The sequence below is a fragment of the Mesoplodon bidens genome (assembly GCF_964165515.1).
Source record: "Mesoplodon bidens genome assembly, chromosome: 7".
In the NCBI taxonomy this organism is placed as follows: Eukaryota; Metazoa; Chordata; class Mammalia; order Artiodactyla; family Ziphiidae; genus Mesoplodon; species Mesoplodon bidens.
This window is the reverse complement of record NC_138164.1, coordinates 54,802,109-54,822,926: the sequence shown is the minus strand read 5'-3', so window position 1 is coordinate 54,822,926 and position 20,818 is coordinate 54,802,109. Positions and strand designations below refer to the sequence as shown.

At 39.1% G+C, this 20,818-nt stretch overlaps 2 protein-coding genes across 4 annotated transcripts in view; both read left to right on the top strand.

The window, feature by feature from the left end:
* The window catches only part of IPO7 (importin 7), a 49,243-nt gene extending 42,211 nt beyond the window's left edge, over window positions 1-7,032 (top strand). Inside the window, exons 21-25 of the mRNA XM_081241286.1 lie at window positions 17-237; window positions 339-544; window positions 1,719-1,925; window positions 3,748-3,864; window positions 4,906-7,032. Of these exons, the coding sequence (XP_081097412.1) occupies window positions 17-237; window positions 339-544; window positions 1,719-1,925; window positions 3,748-3,864; window positions 4,906-5,003 (849 nt within the window). The 3' untranslated portion in view covers window positions 5,004-7,032. The remainder of the gene's footprint in view (window positions 1-16; window positions 238-338; window positions 545-1,718; window positions 1,926-3,747; window positions 3,865-4,905) is intronic.
* An 8,141-nt stretch (window positions 7,033-15,173) lies between these two features.
* The window catches only part of ZNF143 (zinc finger protein 143), a 58,290-nt gene continuing 52,645 nt past the window's right edge, over window positions 15,174-20,818 (top strand). The window contains exon 1 of one of the 3 annotated variants that reach the window (XM_081239237.1): window positions 15,174-15,268. In XM_081239237.1, the coding sequence (XP_081095363.1) occupies window positions 15,227-15,268 (42 nt within the window). In that variant the 5' untranslated portion in view covers window positions 15,174-15,226. The remainder of the gene's footprint in view (window positions 15,269-20,818) is intronic. The other 2 variants (XM_081239239.1, XM_081239238.1) reach the window with 2 other exon arrangements.

The following is a 20,818-nucleotide window of genomic DNA, read 5'->3' as shown; positions in this document are numbered from 1 at the left end:
CTATCTTTCTCTACAGTGTATTCCCTTATTCGTGGAAGCAGCTTTAGAGAGACTGACAAGAGAGGTGAAGACAAGTGAACTTCGAACAATGTGCCTGCAAGTTGCCATTGCAGCTTTGTATTATAATCCACACCTACTTCTCAACACCTTAGAAAATCTTCGCTTCCCTAATAATGTTGAACCAGTTACAAATCATTTTATTACACAGTGGCTTAATGATGTTGATTGTTTCTTGGGGTAAGTAACATATATTGGATCTTTATTTACTTTGTAAGGAACTCTGCAGAATCTTTTTTAAAGGAAAATAAGGAAATATTTTATTTTATTTTATTTTTTAGGCTTCATGACAGAAAGATGTGTGTTCTGGGCCTATGTGCTCTTATTGATATGGAACAAATACCACAAGTTTTAAATCAGGTTTCTGGACAGATTTTGCCAGCTTTTATTCTTTTATTTAATGGATTAAAAAGAGCATATGCCTGCCATGCAGAACACGAGAATGACAGTGATGATGATGATGAAGCTGAAGATGATGATGAAACGGGTAAGGGATTTGCAATGGAGGAAGCCAGTCTTATTACCCAGTTAGAAATATCACTGGACTTGTTCTTTTAGCCCTTCTCCTAAAGAAATGTGGGATCATAGCCAAATGCTTTCATGTTCATTCATTCATAGAACTAGAGTGTAAGGTCCATGAAGGCAGGAACTTTCAGCTGTATCACCACTATGTAAAGCAGTTCTAGGTGTATATAGTTCCAGTGTTGGCAGGTTTTTTGTGTGTATGTGGGTATGTATATATATATATATATTTATTTATTTATTTATGGCCGTGTTGCATCTTCGTTGCTGCACGTGGGCCTTCTCTAGTTGCAATGAGAGGGGGCTACTCTTTGTTGCAGTGCACAGGCTTCTCATTGCAGTGGCTTCTTTTGCTGTGGAGCATGGGCTCTAGGCGCGTGGGCTCAGTAGTTGTGGCTCACGGGCTCTAGAGCACAGGCTCAGTAGTTGTGGCACATGGGATTAGTTGCTCCGCAGCATGCGGGATCTTCCTGGACCAGGGATCGAACCCGTGTCCCCTGCACTGGCAGGCGGATTCTCAACCACTGCGCCACCAGGGAAGCCCTGTTGGCAGGTTTTTAGTGTTGGTAAACATCTATTAGTGCTAAAATCTAGCTATATCTACACTGTAAAATTAAGTTAATTAGATGTTGGCTAACACATTTCACCTGTAAGACAGTATAGACTACAAGAATATAAACTGATAGGATGTTGTTTAAAAGAAATTATTGTAAAGGTTTCAAAATATAACACTTGCTATTTTTGTCTTTTATCATTTACTATCTTAGCCAGCCAGCCTTTAAAAAAAAAAATCTCATAGAAGGTATTCTGTGGATATAACAAATAATTTTACTTTACTATTGGTAATTTGATTTGGTATATACCGTAAGTCTCAGAGCACACCAAGTGCTGGTTCTCATATTATGCAGTCCTTTTTCAGACTTCTAGTACTAACAGTTGTGGTTAGTTTTCTTAGCTTTCTATGAGAATTTTTTTTCTGTTTATTGCTGAATATGTATTTAAACACCAATTCCTGGAACTCTTCCTTGAATTTATTCAGTTGTGATTTGTAATTCACCAACAATGTTCACTGTCAGTGAGTTACAGTGAGTAACAGAATATTCCAGTGTTAACAAGAGCACCTTTTTATGACTTGGCAGAGGAACTGGGGAGTGATGAAGATGATATTGATGAAGATGGACAAGAATATTTGGAGATCCTGGCTAAGCAAGCAGGCGAAGATGGAGATGATGAAGACTGGGAAGAAGATGACGCTGAAGAAACTGCCCTGGAAGGCTATTCCACGATCATTGATGATGAAGATAACCCTGTTGATGAGTATCAGATATTTAAAGCTATATTTCAAAGTAAGTTAACTTGTTATATGTAATTCAGATAGCTCCATATGATCCGTTTTCCTGAATCACTCTGTTCTTATTTACTCTGCCCCTTAAAGAAGGGGTTTTGGGTATATCAAACCCAAACTAAAATGTGATTTATGATTGTTAGGCAAAGTAACCAAAGTTACTTCTACTGTTGCCTTAGAGATTCAGAGTATTTTCCTCATCCTATTAGTTTACTTATATTTAGATTGTAATTTTGAAATATGCACGTCATAGGAAAATTGTATAGTTCAAAAAGTTTATACGACAGTTTGTTTTTCCTACTTCTAATTTCTAACCTCCCAGCTTTCCCCAGAAATATCTACTGTTATGTCTGTTTCTTGTGTTTATGTATTTGTGTATCTTTTTTTTTCCCCCTGGCTAAACCCATGCTTACCTGTCTGAGAATTTGACCATTTATATAACATTTATGGTCTTGGAATCTCTATTCTTTTCTCCTGTTTCGCAGTGTGTGGCTACGGAATACTAGGTGCCAGTTTTTGTTTTTTACATCTGTGTTCTTTAACCCAACTTAAGAAATTAAAATTGGCACTATATTTGAACATTCTTTCCCTCCAGAGTTAACTACTGTGCTATTTTATCATTCCTATGCATTATGAACGCTGATGTAGAATAAATTCTCTGATAACCAAAGCATTAATCTTCCAAGCCCATGACAAAGCAATTGTGATGCAAGCTTGCAGAAATGCAAGGAATTGTTTCTGAGCTACATGGCAGGCTGTAAGGATTGATTGAAGTGCCAAGAACTTACTGACTGGCTTTTGTCCATGACTTTGTATTTTGTATACTTAAACACATGTTAATCCCTAAAGGATGGTTTATTATAGAAGGCTCATCCACAGTAAATGCAATAAAGTAGAAGTAGAAAATCATGTTATAGAGCACATTTTCTCTCTTTCTCACTCACCACACATACACCCCTTTATATAGCTAATTGAAATACAGAAATACATAGACTTGCTACCGTTATATATCAACTTATGTAGTGCATATTTTTGTTAAACATTGAGAATTTTTTTTTTTATTTTGGTGGTACGCGGGCCTCTCACTGTTGTGGCCTCTCTTGCTGTGGAGCACAGGCTCCGGACGTGCAGGCCCAGTGGCCATGACTCACGGGCCCAGCCACTCCGCGGCATGTGGGATCTTCCCAGACCGGGGCACGAACCCGTGTCCCCCGCATCGGCAGGCGGACTCTCAGCTACTGCGCCACCAGGGAAGCCCAAACACTGAGATTTTTAACACCTGATCCTGTGACATGCTGCAAAATTTTGTTATTCGTCACAGGTTGAGTTTGACAGCTATTTAGGCTATAATGTAAAAATGTGTGAGCATTTTAACTTAAATACTGCAGAGCACCTTTCTATTGGAAAGACAGTACATATATCTAAGAAAGTGGTTTTTTGAATAAGCAATGCAGAATAAGCAATGCAGAAAAAAATAAGTTGCTTTAATTCTGAATCTTTTAAGGGGTTTGGGTTAACTTTATTTCTAGTTTCCCTAGTTTGTTACTTACTGTATAACAGTTGGATTAGGCTCTAAATCCTTATTTACTAGAGATAAGAATTATGACTATGATTAGATTTTTGAGGCATAATGCTAAACCAGAATTTTTTTTCTCCCTCTGTATCTTTTCTTCACAAGTAATTTAAAATTCCTTAGATTATTATTGGGAGAATATAAACTAGATCAGAATTTCAGTATTGGAGGTGGAGTAGAGGGAATAGAACAGAAAAGAACTACCAGGACTCTCTTATTGCCCTTTTTTCCCTTGTTTTCTTTTTGATAGCTATACAAAATCGTAATCCCGTGTGGTATCAGGCTCTGACTCATGGTCTTAATGAAGAACAAAGAAAACAGTTACAGGATATAGCAACTCTAGCTGATCAAAGAAGAGCAGCCCATGGTATGTTAATTGACCTCAACCCCTCTTTTTTTTTTTTTTTTTTAAATACTTATTTATTTTTTTATTTGGCTGCACCAGGTCTTAGTTGCGGCACCGGGATTTTTAGTTGCAGCATGCAAACTCTTGGGATCTAGTTCCCTGACCAGGGATCGAACCTGAGCCCCCTGCATTGGGAGCGCAGAGTCTTAGCCACTGGACCACCAGGGAAGTCCCAACCTCAACCCCTCTTTAATGCAATTAATGACTTTGATACAGCTTTAAAATTTAAATTAAGTGATTTAAAATTACATAAAAGCTACAGTTGTTGGAGGTGATAAGAAATTCATTCCAATCTGTAGAAATGAAAAAAGGAATTTTGGTTTTGGCCATAATTTACTGATTTTAAGTATAGTTGAAGACTACTTTCAGTGTGCAGTAGCTTTGATAAGGTCGCTAAATCTCATGGGGCTGGTTTGATAGTAGAAAGTTCCGTTAAAATTGTAAATTTTAAAGTTATGAAAACAATTTTTAAAAACTATATTAAAGACATATATCATTTCTTTTCATCGTTAAACATTTCAGTATGCCTTTCAATACAGGATGTTTCAGATAATACCCAGCCTAGTAGTTTTCTAGAGGTCTTAATACTGCATCAGACTAAATTATATTCAAAGAGGTTCCTCCTTATAAAAAAGGCACAACTTTCTAAAGTATTTAATTTGAATTTGCCTGCATTAGATTCATTAGCTGTTATTACTTTTGGAGATTGGATCCTTCTGATTTAGTATTTGACTCAAAATAGAGTAAAGATTTTTCTTTTTAAACAATGCGAAGTGAAAGTTGGCTAAGAAGTCTGTAGCATACAAGAGAGTTCATCTTCTCTACATAATATACTCCTCTCTTTCTTCTATACATTTGGAGGGAGAACAGAGGCCAAAGTTTGGAACTTCTTGGCTAATACTGGTAGTTAAGGTGTTGTTAATGTCTGTCAATTCCTTCTTTTCTCCAAAGCAGTAAGATGATCGAATGCTCTATTAAACATTCACATATTTGTTTTTCTAGAATCCAAAATGATTGAGAAGCATGGAGGATACAAATTCAGTGCTCCAGTTGTGCCAAGTTCTTTCAATTTTGGAGGCCCGGCACCAGGGATGAATTGAGTTACCACTTTCCTGCAGTGTGATTGTAGTGAAGAGCTTGTGTTCCTCCTAGTAGCGGTTCCAGAACTGGTTCATGTTATCCACTCTAAACTAATTGATCAATAGATGGACAAAAAAAAAAACCCAGGAGGTGGGACCTGATCATGCAACTTGGCACTGAAAATGAATCCAGAGGGATTTTGGCGGGGGAGGGAGGTAACCTGGGGGGCAGGGAGTATTTTCTTTATTTTTTGAAGAAAGTAAGATTCTGACTGAAAGTTCAAGTGACACTGTGGAAATCTGCAACAAGAGGGGATGTCATGAAGGCAGCTTTTCTTTTTCCGAGGAAAAAATAGGCATGGGCTACAGGACTATTTAAAATGTCTCATTTACAGTATAAGCTCAGAGGTAGATGTAATTTTTACACCTATGAGTATTTGTCCGATTTCTGTCTCTTCCTCACCATTGGGTATCTATTCTTTATATGTAAATAAGATAAGGTAATCGATAGCCTTATTCAGTCTTCATCATTTTCATCATCAAAGATTGTTCCTATGTAGACTATTGAACATTTATTGTAGCACTACATAACTGATTAAAAAAAATCTGTAAATGAATTAGCACTTTCATATTGAAACAAGCCTGCTAGCCTATGTATAAAATAGCAAAATGTTTGCTGTTTATAAAAAGATGGGATGTAATGGGGTGGGGGGCAGGGGTAATTTCAAGTTATTAATTTAAAAATGAACTAGCAATTTTGTACCTGGTGACTTTGTGGTGCACTCACCTCTGATAGTGACTTGAATTCGGTATGTTAAAAGGGGTTAGTGATATTTCATTGCTGCTAAAAATGGCAACTCCCTCTGTGTCCTGTTTTTTCTTAAAGCTCTCAGTGTACAAGTGGATATTTGGATACAAGACCTTACTGTAACAAATAGGAAAGATGATATTTGAAGCATGTAAATTGGATATAAAGTTCTACTCTTAAAGAGTTGATAAAAGAGTATGGCTAAACATCTATATATGCAATCTATTAAAAGAACTTAATTCGGCTTTTATGTCTTCATTTGATTGCAGTTTTTTCCTAATTATAAATTTTTTCCTCATTGATCTGTTTTTATCCTATACCTAGAAAGAACACAAAATGTACACTTTTAAAATTGACATTTAACACCTGCCCACCTCCCTTTTTCCATCTCCTCTCCCCCTCTTGTTGATGGTGGTATCTGGTCTTAGATAGGCTGAAGGCACAGGGTTCCCTCCAAAAACCACTATTGATACCACTGCAAAAACAGGCCAGCAACAAGACAATGTAGAGAGGTTGGCTTGCTTCCCTCTCTTCTAACTGCATGTTCAAAAATAAGCTTTTATTGATATTAAACATCTGTCAGAAGTCATACATTGGTTTATTTTTTATATACATGTATACACACAATATTTCAAATTGAAAGCAACATCTCAATGGATTCAAGACTATTAAGTGCTGTTGTCTAAACAGACTAGAAAATTTATAACTGTAAAAATGAAACATGCACACATTATTTAAAATGCATAATGAAGAAAACCCATTGGTGTTGTGTTTTTCTTGTATGCCAGTAATTAAGCCACTACTGTTGGCACTGTTTGGTTTTCTATTTTAACACTGAAGGAGTGAAAGTATTTCCTATATTTATGAATTTACTATGAAAATCTTGGCAAAAAAAAAAAATGTCTGTCTAAAATGTGTGGGTGAAAACTGTTAATCAATTGTGTTTCTAATTTTTTCCCCCCAAGTTGGACACCATCTGTAAACCCTAGGTTGCTTCAGGGGATTTCACTATTATATAAAATCAGTAAAATTAAAGTGGAGTAGTTGTATATATGCAACATTGTGTACAGAGGGGAGATACTGAATAGTATTAAACATTTTCGTCTTCCTTTACCTTTTATCCCCTACCTAATATCTAGTCTACTTTTTTAAATTTCAAACTTCACTGCTCTTTGAATTGATAATTCCAATTTTCACATTGTTATTGGAAACCATATCTAATAAAGGTTTTAGTTATTCCCATGCACAGTATGGAAATTCTCGTTTGCTGAGGTTTTGTTTCAAGAAAATGTAATTGGCATGTATTTGAGAACACGTTTTATTGTCTCCTCTGTCATACAGTCCAAGCTAATCGACATTTACGGATTTTTGACTGAAATGAAAGACCTTAAAATTAAACTATATTTAATATTAAATATTGTTCAGATGGTAGTTTCTAATACATCAAATATATACCTCGATTATTTTCAGTATTTCCTTAAATATAACATCAAATTAGAGTTTCTTATAGATTATGGATCTTGATATGTGTCAGTGTTTTTAAATAAGGTTATAGAACTTTTAGATAACTTTTCGAGAGTAGTATTTATAAACTTGTAATTAGTTGCATGTAGATTTTATTTATTTGTTTAACATACAGCCTTTCCCACAGTTTCACTAACCTATAACTTATTTTTTAATTTATACAAGTTAATTCTGATTTTGTCTGGGTTTCAGTATTTGTCTTTTTTAATGGCTGACATTAGCATAAAATCTTCACTTTTTTGTAAACTTAAGCCATCCATTTTTATAAAAGCTATTCGTTTATCAGTATTAAATAAAGGATGTTAATCTATTTCTCTGCAGGTAACAGAATGGTGATTACTAATCTACACACCTTATCAAGATAGTGACTGCTGTGTTCACCTCTGGAAGAGACCAGAGTGTAGAGCAGGGGTGGCCATACCGCAGCCCTATGGCTATGTGCTGCTATTCAGTCCCAGATGTAGTCCCTGAAGCAAGCATGAAGAAAAAGTCATTAGGAATTGTATTAATATAAACCGTGTCTTTGGGAAGCTCTAGCACAATGATTTAAGCATAGTAGGCATTCCATAAGTGTTTGTAAAATGAATGACCTAAAATTACATTAAAGCATATTGGTTATAAAAATGTCAGTTCTGTTCTATATAATTTTAAATTTTGGTGAAGATTATCTGTGAATATCAGTAATCCCTCCTGAATTCTAGGTTTTACCCTTGATGAGGTTGGCCACCCTTGCAATAATAGCACTTCACACTTTGGTGCATGTGGTTTTTACAAAGGGAAACTAGACATCCAGCTGGAAATCCAGAATTTTATTACTATGAGAGGAATATATATATATATATATGGTTGATTTATAATATTGTGTTAGTTTCAGGTGGTGGTTTTTTTTTTTTTTTTTTTTGCGGTATGCGGGCCTCTCACTGTTGTGGCCTCTCCTGTTGCGGAGCACAGGCTCCGGACGCGCAGGCTCAGCCGCCATGGCTCATGGGCCCAGCCGTTTCGTGGCATGTGGGATCTTCCCGGACCGGGGCACGAAGCCGTGTCCCCTGCATCGGCAGGTGGACTCTCAACCACTGCGCCACCAGGGAAGCCCGAGAGGAATATATTTTAAGTAACTTTTTTTAAAATTTATTTATTTATTTTTTACTATGTCATCTTATTTATTTATTTATTTAGCCTATGTTGGGTCTTCGTTTCTGTGCATGGGCTTTCTCTGGTTGCGGCAAGTGGGGGCCACTCTTCATCGCGGTGCGTGGGCCTCTCATTATCGCAGCCTCTCTTGTTGCGGAGCACAGGCTCCAGACGCGCAGGCTCAGTAGTTGTGGCTCACGGGCCTAGTTGCTCCGTGGCATGTGGGATCTTCCCTGACCAGGGCTCGAACCCGTGTCCCCTGCATTGGCAGGCAGATTCTCAACCACTGCGCCACCAGGGAAGCCCTTAAGTAACTTTTTTTGAGACGTAATTCCCCTTTGAGGTTTTTTAAAAGCACAGGTGATAATTCCTTTATGTATTTATAGATTCTGCTTTCATGTATAGATAGAAATTTGCCAGTTACACTTGGTATTTGAATCTTATATTTAAATGCTTCCTACCAGAGTCTTTTTAAAAAGTTTCTTTTAACATCCTTTTAATAACTCAAAATGAAATAAGGAATTTCCTCAACCTGAATAAAGGCATCTACCAAAACCCTAAAGCTAATGGACTTAATGATGAAAGATTAAAAACACTTCCCCCTAAGATCAAGAACCATGCAAGCATGCCCACTGTTGCCACTTCTTTAGCATTGTACATGAGGGTTTAGCCAGGGCAATTAGACATCCAGATTGGAAAGGAAGAAGTAAAACTGCACAGATGACATGATGTCACAGAAAACCCTAAAGAATCCATACACACACAAAGAGCTAATGACTTCATCAAGATTGCAAGACATAATATCAATATACCCAAATCAGTTGTATTTCTATACAGCAGCAATGAAACGAAAGTGAAATTAAGAAAATTCCATTTACAATAGCATCCCAAAAATTCTTAGGAATAAAAGTGAAAAACACACTGAAAACTACAAAACACCTAAATAGAGACATCCCATGTTCATGAATTGAAAGACATACTATTGTGAAGATAGCAATACTTCCCAAATTGATCTGCAGATTCAGTGTAATCCTTGTAAAAGCTACCTTTTTTGCTGGAATTGACAAACTGATCCTAAAATCTGTGTGGAAATACAAGGAAAGGAACTCAGAATAGTCAAAACAGTCTTTAAAGCAAACATGATTTAATAATTATGACAATAGTACTAGTAAGGATACTTTTTTTTCTTTCTTTTTTGGCTGCACTTCGTGGCTTGTGGGATCTTAGTTCCCTCACCCGGGACTGAACCGGTGCCCTCTGCAGTGCAAGTGCAGAGTTCTAACCACTGGACCACCAGGGAATTCTCAAGGATAAATACCTTATACTGACCAAAGGAATAAAATTGAGAGTCCAGAAATAAACCCTTAAATTTATGGTCAATTGATTTTCAACAAGGGTCCCAAAACCAATGTAGGAAAGAATCTTTTTTTTAAATGGCTCTGAGACAGCTGGGTATCTACATGTAAGAACATGAAGTTGGACCCTTAACACTATATTACAAAATAATTCAAAGTAGTTTAAAGATTTAAATACAAGATCTCAAATTCTTAGAAAAAAATACAGGTGTAAATCGTGACTGAATTAGGTAATAGTTTTTGGATATAACACCACAGGACAAGCAACAAAAGAAAAAAAACAGATGACTTGGACTTCATCAAAACTTACAACTTCGTGCTTTAAAGGACACTTTTCCAGAAAGTGAAAAGACCCCAGAGAATGGGAGAAAATATCTGTTAATCTTGAGTATATACAGAAGTCTTAGAACTCAACAACACAAAAACCCCATTTAAAAACAGTAAAGAATCCAAGTAGACATTTCTCCAAAGAAATAAGTGGCCAGTATCATAGGAAAAAGTGCTTAACATCACTAGTCATTAGGAAAATGCAAATCAGAATTCATGATGTGATATTTCATACATACTAGCATGTCTATAATCAAGAAGGTGCACAATTACAAGTATTGGTGAGGAAGAAGAGAAATTGAAACCCTCATAGTGTTGATACAATGTAAAATGCTTATCTGTTGTGTAAAAGTTTGGCAGTTCCTCAAAAGGTAGAAAATAGTGTCACCTAGCAATTCCACTCCCAGATGATGCATATATCTGAGAGAAATCAAACATATGTCCACACAAGAACTTGTACACAGTTGTTCATACTAGCAGTACTATAGCCAAAAGGAGGAAACGACCCAAATAGCCACCAGTTGGTGAATGGATCAACAAAATGTGGTATATCCAAATAATCAGATATTTGGCAATAAGGAATGAAGTACAATTATGTGCTACATGTGGATTAGCCTAGAAAACAAGGTGAAAGAAGTCAGGATTCCATTTACATGAAAGACCTATAATTAGCAAATCAATAGGTTAGTGAACACTGGGCAGGGGTGGGGAGGGAGGAGGGAATGGAGAGTGAGTGCTATTGGGCATAGGGTTTCTTTTGGGCATGATGAAGGTGTTTTCCATTAGATAATGGTGATGGTTGAAGAGCTTTGTGAATATACTAAAAACTACTTAAGTTGGGGCTTCCCTGGTGGCGCAGTGGTTGAGAATCCGCCTGCCAATGCAGGGGACACGGGTTCAAGCCCTGGTCTGGGAAGATCCCACATGCCGCAGAGCAACTAAGCCCATGCGCCACAACTACTGAGCCTGCGCGTCTGGAGCCTGTGCTCCGCAACAAGAGAGGACGTGATAGTGAGAGGCCCACGCACCGCGATGAAGAGTGGCCCCCACTTGCCGCAACTAGAGAAAGCCCTCGCACAGAAACGAAGACCCAACGCAGCCAAAAATAAATAAATTAATTAATTAATTTAAAAATAAATAAAGAGCCAAATTAAAAAAAAAAAAAACTACTTAAGTGTATGTATACTTTAAAATGATGAATTTTATGATATATGAATATCTCAATTTTCACTTTTCTTAAGCCTCAAATTTGTTTAAAGTTCTCTAAAAAGTAACATGAAATGTTTATTCATTAAATACAAATTAAGATCGAGCTATCCCCTTATTATAGGGAAAGTATTCTTCCCCCCAATACTTTGTTTTGCTACCAGCTGCTCATTTGTTTTTTAAATCCCATCACCCTATCAAACAGCCCTAGCTGGTGCCAGAGTTTGGGTGGGTAGCAGGAGGAATCTTTAGGAGTTTTAGATTGATAACATTTTGTAAATTGAGTTTACTCTCCTATTAGTTTCCCACTAAAATAAACCTAACACACATTAACCACAACTAGTAACCTTGGAGCTCACTTACTGGGTGATATTTTCAAAGATGTAATGAATGAATGGGGTTAACACGTGGTCCAGGGGTAGAGTTGGTAAAATGGAAAAATTGCACATACTGGAGTCACTATAGATAGCTTGAAATGAGGAGAATCATGCAATTAGCCACTAACAAAACATTACCAGTTGTATTATACCTATGCTTATGTCAGCATATATACTGAGAACTATATAGCTGAGATTGGAAAGGAACATTTTAAGTAACTTCTCATACACTTCCAAAAGTATGTTCTAATTAAGCTCTGATTAATGCTTTCAGTGTGGAAGCTGATGAACTGAATGAGTTTATTCTACAGACCAAGGACTCTTAATTCTGGGTCCAGGAGTCCTATGAAACTGCAAAGTCTTTAGTATATTTTTCATAGCTTTCATCTGCATCTCAAAGGAGTTGTCAAAGTGCTTAAGAACCACTGCTGTTGACCATTAGGGTGAGGATTGGAGAGAGATGGGCTAACATTTATTAAGCACTTGGAAAGTATCTCTGATAGGCACTGTGCTACATTTATCTACATTCTCATATATCCTCCCAGTCACACTGTAAAATAAGTGTTTCTGCTTTACAAATGGGGCTACAGTTTGTAAGACAAGTGACACATCTAACAGCCACAGCTTCCAATGGAGAGAGTTGGTTTTAAATACTTTAGTGTTTTAAGAAAAGAAAAAACAGAAGAGAAATAAGTTTTTTTTAAAAAAATTGTGTTTAAAAAAAAGCTACAAATTCATAATATTTATTATAAACCTATATGAAAATAATTTGATAACTCAAAGTCACCTTCTCCTAGACATAATTACTTTTAAGAGTTGAATGCATTATTTCTACGTTCTTTTGGTTTTTTGGGGCGCATCGTGCGGCTTGTGGGATGTTAGTTCCCCAACCAGTGATTGAACCCGAGCCCTCGGCAACGAAAGCACGGAGTCCTAACCACTGGACTGCCAGGGAATTCTCTTCGTATCTTTTTTCTATACATACAATACTTTAATGGTTATATCACTGTACAAATACGCCCAAATCTACCAATTCTCCAGGAAGTTTTTAGTTACTGAAATGTTTTTAAAAACTTGATGGCAGGGCTTCCCTGGTGGCGCAGTGGTTGAGAGTCCGCCTGCCGATGCAGGGGACATGGGCTCTTGCCCCGGTCCGGGAAGATCCCACATGCCGCGGAGCGGCTGGGCCCGTGAGCCATGGCCGCTGAGCCTGCGCGTCCGGAGCCTGTGCTCTGCAACGGGAGACGCCACAACAGTGAGAGGCCCGCGTACCACACAAAAAAAAAACTTGATGGCAACAGTTTTTGAAGGGGGCTAGAAATAAGTTAGCCTATTTAGAAAACTGGGGAAAAGGTCCAGCTTTGTGTAAGAGCATGGACTAGTACTTACTGGCAGTGAAATGTTTTCAAGCCATTAATTTGTTAAGATGTAATAAAATATGAGGGATAGGAAGTGATTTAGGGAAAATGTGAAGATTCTGGATGGCCCTGAATACTACGTACATTTGAACTCTGTTCTATATATAATCAGTGGTAAATACTGTAACACAAAGTTCCACTACCTATAACAAAATCATTATTAAGGTTTCTCCCTGAATCAGATTAGAGTTGTAGTATCCTATCCACCACCACCATTCAATGTTTACAACCACTCACTAGGTCCTGGGGATAAAAAGATGTCCTTTAACTGCAAACTACAATTAACAGGGTGACTTTTAACTTCCTTCTGAGATTCTGTATTACCGTGTTTTAAAAGACTAGAGGTTCAGGACTTAGTAATAAATGACTAAACTGCATAAAAGTATTTTGATTCTTTTAATAATATTTCTGATTATAAAATACAGATATAACATCTAGAAGGTACAGAAAGTATAAATTAAAACACCTCGTTTGTCATCTGAACTCTCTACTCTGTGAAAAAGGGAAATCTATCCATTGGGTACAAGACTTTTGAATGAGCCAATTCCTCCAGTTTCAAGCAACCTAATCCAATTTTACGTGCCACACTTTTTATTCTTATAAGGGCATAAAATATAAAAACTACTTTAAACTTCTAAAGACTATGTATTCAAACGACACTCAACGTCCTATTTTCCTTCCAATGGCGTTTGGGCACTAATTACGCAGCTATACCTTGGTTAGGGTCTGCAGCCTGCCCCTCACTCCCTACCTAAAAGAAGGTCTCGTTAAAAATCTCAAACTGGACTCGAATGTAAATCAAAACTTTAATTATCCTCATTTAGGCCATTCCATAATCACCTGAAATGCAAAGACACTAGATCAAACATCATCCAGCTCTGTCCAGCTTTTGTAAGCAGGACACAAATCTCCAGTTACAACGGGGCCATCCTTCTCAATCTCTTAGTAACTCAAATCTACATTTGGAACACCAGATTTAACAAATCTTGAGTCTACACACTTTACCTCATCTTTATTCAGCCTGGTTGCCAAAGCATATGAATACATACTGAAAACTCCTAAAATGACTAGTGTTTCCAATAGCTTAGAAAAATTCTGGGTTGAGAGCTACAAGAAACACTACCTAAACTTCACAACTAATTTGTATCCATTCTTAATACTGGGGAGACCGAATCAATGATTTCCTCAGCCTTTTGACTTTAATTTGCGACACACACAAAAGGGAAAGTAAAAAAGAAGTTAGCGACACCATTACAGACGACTTCAAAATTTGAACCTAAGTAACATGAAAGCGCAAAAGCAACCGCAGTGTCTCCCAGCAGAGTCCAAGACCACCGCCCCGTTGTCGAGCTACGCCGGAGCTTCAGCTGAGGTAGGAGGCTCATCCTCCTACCAATGATGATACCCCAGCGACTGGAAAAGCAAAGGGAGACTTGGCAGCCAGTGACAGGCATACAGCAGCTCTCGGAAAAGCAGAGCCTCCGCCCAAGACCAAAGGCCTCAGCTGGCACCGAGAGCCCCCAGGGAGCGGTGAGGCGTCCCATCCTGTCCTACCCCACCCTACCACTTCCCTCCCAACGGGACGACACTCGGCAATTGCTAGGCAAAGCCCACCCGGTCTCCAGAACGCGCTCCAGCAAGCCCATCGGGAGAGCCAAGGCCACCTCCTAGCCCCTGTGGGGAAAATGGCGGCTGCGAACCCTTCTCCCTCCCGGCTAGTCACAAGGACCAGCCTCCCTCCCTCGCTACAAAATGGCGCCTCCTGGGGGGCCACAGAATCTGCATAATTCACTTGTCAGCGAGGCGGTGTCGCGCTGGGACGAGCGGTTCTGCCAACCAGTCAGAAGCAGAAAACTTGGTTCCGCGCTTTGGGTAAGCCACTCAGGCGCTGGCTGTAAGGCCAGGCGAGGCTGACGTCAGGAAAAGGGGCGTGGATAAGGCGGTCTCCTTTCGCGTCGCCTAAATTTGAGCCAATGGCAAGAAGGAAGCGTCCACTGAGTGACGTAATGACAGCCCAATGGAGGCTGGGGGCGGGCCTCAGACCCACTATGCTGGTTGCGGGGCTGAGGGGCCGGGTGGCTGTTTCCTGTCCTGGTGCATGGTGGTCGGACGAAGGAATTGTTGGAAAATTTTCTCGGAGGTTCGTATATAAATGTGTTTTTACCCAGTGTGCATTATTCTCCGCCCGGCCGCCGCCCTCAGCGTGGCGGCGTGGGCCCGGTAGGGCCCGGGCTCGGACTCTGGCTTCTCAGCCTCCGCCGCAGGCCTTGTAGATCCTACGGCCGGCCGCGGTAGAGACGCCTGGGCAGAAGCGGAGTTTATTAATAACCCGCGGCCGCCACTCGGGCGGCGGAGCTTTTCTCACTGAGGACGCACCCCCCCCCCCGCCCTTGTCTCTGCGCACTGCGCCCCGCCTGTTCCCCTCGGGGGACTGCCGAGGGGAGGGAGTGAAGGAGGGGAGGGTGGAGCCCTTGGGAGCCCGGCGGCGCTTCTCGGCTTGACCTCCGCGCGGAGCGAGTCCCCTGGCGCCGCCGAGGCGAAGCTCCTCCGGCTGAGACGCTGGACCCCGGTCGGCACCAGGCTCTAGCTGGGGCGCCGGCGGCAGAACTGGCCGAGGGCCCGGTCGGCATCCCGCCTGTAGATCGCACCCAGAATTTCCTCCCACTCCGATCGTGCACAGATTTCTTGTTTCCCTCACTTAACAAAAAAAATTTTTTTTTTAATGGTCATTGAGGCCTAACAGCCAGTATTAGAAATTGTCATTTTTATCATTCTCCTTTTTTCTCGGTTTTGGCCAAAGAGTATACGAATGCTTTGGTTGCTTTTTAACATATTATTGTGGAATGTAAATCAATTTTTCTTCTCTTCCCTTTTGCTTTTTTTAACATTTAAGTTTACGCATTAAGGAAGTTAAGTAAAAAGTAGATAAGAATACAATTGCTAAACTGATTATTTGTTTAAGATCAGTTTAAGCCTTTGGAAGTGTCTAATCAGCTGGTATAATCTAGTGGGGATGTGAAAAATTGTAGGTTCGAGGTTGTGGTCGGCTTTGTCCCGAACCTTACTAGAAGATACTTGTGTTTTGCTGTAGTTGACAAAAATCTGTGCGATATTTAATATATTCTCTTGCTAAGTGCTTAGTTTCAGTTCATTGTTAAGTATTTAGTAAGAGAATAGGTAGTGAGATCATACAAAAGCTCAGGTAAGACAGGTAACTAATTTATCCAGGTGTATTTTGATTACTTTGGAAATTATTTAGTGTACAAATACTTGAGTGCCTATTTTTTCCATAGCTGTCTTTTATTTTTTTAAAATACTGGCTTTATTGATATAATTTATATATCTTTACAATTCACCCATTTAAAGTATTATAATAATTAGGTAGGTTTAATGTATTCACAGAGTTGTGCCACCATCACCAAAATTTTAAAACATGTTCATCACCCCCCAAGAAACTGTACCCACTTAAGTTACTCCCCATTTCCCCATAACACTCCTCCTTCCCCAACCACTAATCTACAGATTTGTCTATTCCCAACATTTCATAAAAATGGAATCACACAGTATGTGGACTTCTGTGACTGGCTTCTTTCATTTAGCATGATATTTGCAAGGTTCATGCATGTTACAGCATATATGAGTACTTCATTTCTTTTTATTGCCAAATATTTCACTGTATGGACCTAACACCTTTTATTTATCCATTCATCTGTTGATGGATGTTTAGGTTGCTTTGTCTATGATGCATAATGCTGCCGTGAACAGTTGCGGAACAAGTTTTTGTGTGGACATTTGTTTTTATTTCTCTTGTGTGTATATATATACCTAGGAGTAGAATTTCTTGGTCATTTGGTCATACGGTAACGCTGTGTTCAATCTTTTGAGGAACTGGCAAACTTTTCCAAAGTGGGTGTACCATTTTACATTCCTACCAGCAGTGTATGAGAGCTCCCATTCTCCATATCCTTGGCAACACTTGTTATTATCAGTCTTTTTGATGGTAGCCATCCTAGTGGGTATGAAGTGGTATCTCCTGGGATTTTGATTTGCATTTTCCAATGGCTAATTGTGCTGAGCATTTTTTCATGTGCTTATTGGCCATTTGTATATTTTCTTGTTGGAAATGTCTATTTGGGTCTTTCCCCCATTTTAAAATTGGATTGTTTATCTATTACTGAGTTCTAAGAGTTTCTTATATAAAGGTCCTTTATCAGATATATGATTTGCAAAATGTCCATTGCCCTTTGCTGCAGGTTGGGATATTGCTGTGAAGTAAGGATTCATCATATTCTTCATGGAAAGATGACCTAGCTGTTTTGGGGAATTGTGCCTCTACTATTACTTTAGCTGTTATTAAATATTTATAATGTAGGTACAGTTTATGATCATGGGAGGAGAACTTTCTGAGTCCTGATGTTCTCATCATTACTTAATTTTGAAGTTTTTGTCTAGTTTTTGTTTTTGGTTTTTAATCTGAGGTTTTACCCAGTTCTGAGTCTTTTTGCTCCTGGCTTTATTTCAGGACATAGTGATTTTTTTTTTTTTTTTTTTTTTTTTTTTTTGTGGTATGCGGGCCTCTCACTGTTGTGGCCTCTCCCGTTGCAGAGCACAGGCTCCAGACGCACAGGCTCAGTGGCCATGACTCACGGGCCCAGCCGCTCTGCGGCATGTGGGATCTTCCAGGACCGGGGCACGAACCCGTGTCCCCTGCATCGGCAGGCGGACTCTCAACCACTGCGCCACCAGGGAAGCCCAGGACATAGTGATTTTTTAAAGAGTTGGGTTGCTTGAGTCATTGCTCTTTGCTTAATTTGCATTTTAAGGGATGGCTTTTGTGAGACAGTGTTGTTTTTTAATTTATTTATTTATTTATTTTTGGCTGCATTGGGTCTTTGTTGCTTCACGCAGGCTTTCTCTAGTTGCAGCAAGTGGGGGCTACTCTTCATTGTGGTGCGTGGGCTTCTCAGTTCGGTGGCTTCTCTTGTTGCGGAGCACAGGCTCTAGGCGCGTGGGCTTCAGTAGTTGTGGTTCTTGGGCTCTAGAGTGAAGGCTCAGTAGTTGCAGCGCACGGGCTTAGGTGCTCCGCGGCGTGTGGGATCTTCCCAGGCCAGGGCTCGAACCCGTGTCCCCTGCATTGGCAGGCAGACTCCCAACCCTGTGCCACCAGGGAAGTCCCTGAGACAGTGTTTTAAACTTTACCGTACTGTCAAAATCAAGTGATTTTGTTTTAAAGATGGATTTAGACTGGAAATCTCCCTCTTCCTCATAGAAATAAAAAATCGAAAATAGTAATACAGCTTTCTCCATACTTTCCCATAAATCTAACCCCATTTTAAAACTGTGCCACAGTGGGAACTCTCTACCCTGTGGAAATAACTTGTCCATTAATGTGGAGACACAGGCATTTAACTCCTATCTACATTTTTTGTACTTAAAATACCACTTTACGGGAATTCCCTGGCGGTCCAGTGGTTAGGACTTGGCGCTTTCACTGCCGTTGCCTGGGTTCAATCCCTGGTTGGGGAACTAAGGTCCTGCAAGCCGTGAGGCGAGGCAAAATAAACAAAACAGAACAAAAAACCCACTTTACTCAGCACTTAACTTTGGCTAGGCACTGAGTTAAATGATTTGTTGAGTGGTGTACATATATACATAAACTTACCTTCGCTGCAAACCTAAGTCAGGTACTGGAGTTATCCCTGTTTCGTCAACTGAAGTTTAAAGTAACTTGACCAACTATTATACAGCAACGCTCGGACTTGAATCTATGACTGGCTCTAAAGCCCAGTCTCTCAACTGAGTTACTCAGTAACCTACCAAGTACCAACTTCTTTAACTTTTTAAAATATAGGATGTCTGTAGTTCCTAGAATGATACAGTATTTTGACTACTGTACATAATATGGCAGAGCATGAATGTTGTGCTGTTTATATACACCTTTAAGTTAAATAATGACGAATGCATTTGTCCTCGTTTTGAAAATACAGAGATTTATGTAGTATGGATATAATGGTCACAAGAAGTTGGAATCATTTAAATTAATGGCAGTTTATACATGCTATAAACATAAAATATACAGTAATATAAGAAGTGAAGCACAATGAAAAGAGCATTGGGATAAAAGAAGACCTAATCTTTAATTCTGTTTTAGGCAGTTAACTAGCCATGTCCTCATACTAATTGTATTCATTTGTTCAACAAATCTTTAGTAATTATGTAGCATGTGCCAGGTATTCTTCTAGGCACTGGGAATTCAAGAGTGAACAGGACAGAGGGCGGTTCCTACTATCATGGAAATTAGAGTTCACTTAGAAATTCTGATAAGTGGGACTTCCGTGGCAGTCCAGTGGTTAAGACTTCGCCTTCCAATGCAGGGGGCTTGGGTTCTATTCCTGGTCAGGGAGCTAAGATCCCACATGCCTTGCGCCAAAAACCCAAAACATAAAAGAGAAGCAGTATTGTAACAAATTCAATAAAGACTTTAAAAATGGCCCACATCAAAAAAAAAAAAAAGAAATTCTGATAAGTGCTACGAAGAAGATAAGAGTTCTGTGATAGAGAATAAGAGGGTGGTGGTAGAATGGATGTTTTAGATAAGAGGTGACACTGAACAATATGTGCAAAAGCAGGAAGAGTTAGGTGTGTTCTAGGAACTAGGTCAGCATGCATGGCTGGATGTGTACAATGGAGGACCATTGAAAAGTACTCTGCAACATGAGTTATGTTAAACTCATTAGATGTTTATTTAACATATAATCTTAGGTATCAAAATTCCAACGACCCCTAGGACACAGTACCTACCTTAGAAGGCTTATAGTCTAATTGGGAACATTGGATGTGGGAGTAAAAGGACTAAGAGGAGAAAAGAATGGAATCAGAAGTCTTTCAGCCAAAAACAAGGTTCTGTAAACCTCACTTTCCTCACCTGTAGAAAGAAAACTGGTATGTTCTGAATACATCTTGAGTGCTAAGGGCTTTATGTACATTTATTTCACATAATTCTTTTACAACAGCCCTATCAGGTGAGTGTTCTCCCATTTTATCAAAAGAGGAAATGGAAGCTCAGCAGCAGGTTAATTGCCTGGAGCTGAGAGCAGGATTCAAATGCATAGCAGGCCGGCAAATTATAAAACATACAGATGAAATCTATAATAATTAAAACATGATTGGTAATTCAAAGTGACGAGGGCTACAGGCCAAATATCAGCAAATACTGTAGGATTCAGATGATAATGGACTGAGATCTTGGTAGTGAGCAACAGAGGCACGTGGAAGAGCCAGTGACAATTAAAGGCTGTTCCCTGTGTCTGGACTGCCTTCTCTACTCTTCCTACCCCTAGGAAATGTTTACTTATCTTTCTTATGCCCATATTCACATGTAATCATCTTTGCATACCTGAGGCAAAGTTAGGTGCTCCTTACTTTATTAATGCTTCTGTTTATAGTAACTTTTTTTTTTAAGTAACTAGTTTTAAAACCATGAAAATAATACATGGTAAATTTCTTTTTAACTTATGGAATGTATACAGTAGAAATTAAAAGGCCCGTCCCCAGTCCACCCTCATCTCCTAGTCCCATTTCTGGGAGGTAATGCTGTAAAAAATTATGTATGTGTGTGGATAGCAAGAGTTAAAGAAGAAAACCAGGAAACGAAAAGATTTGATTTATTAAGCTAGTGGGAATTAATCTT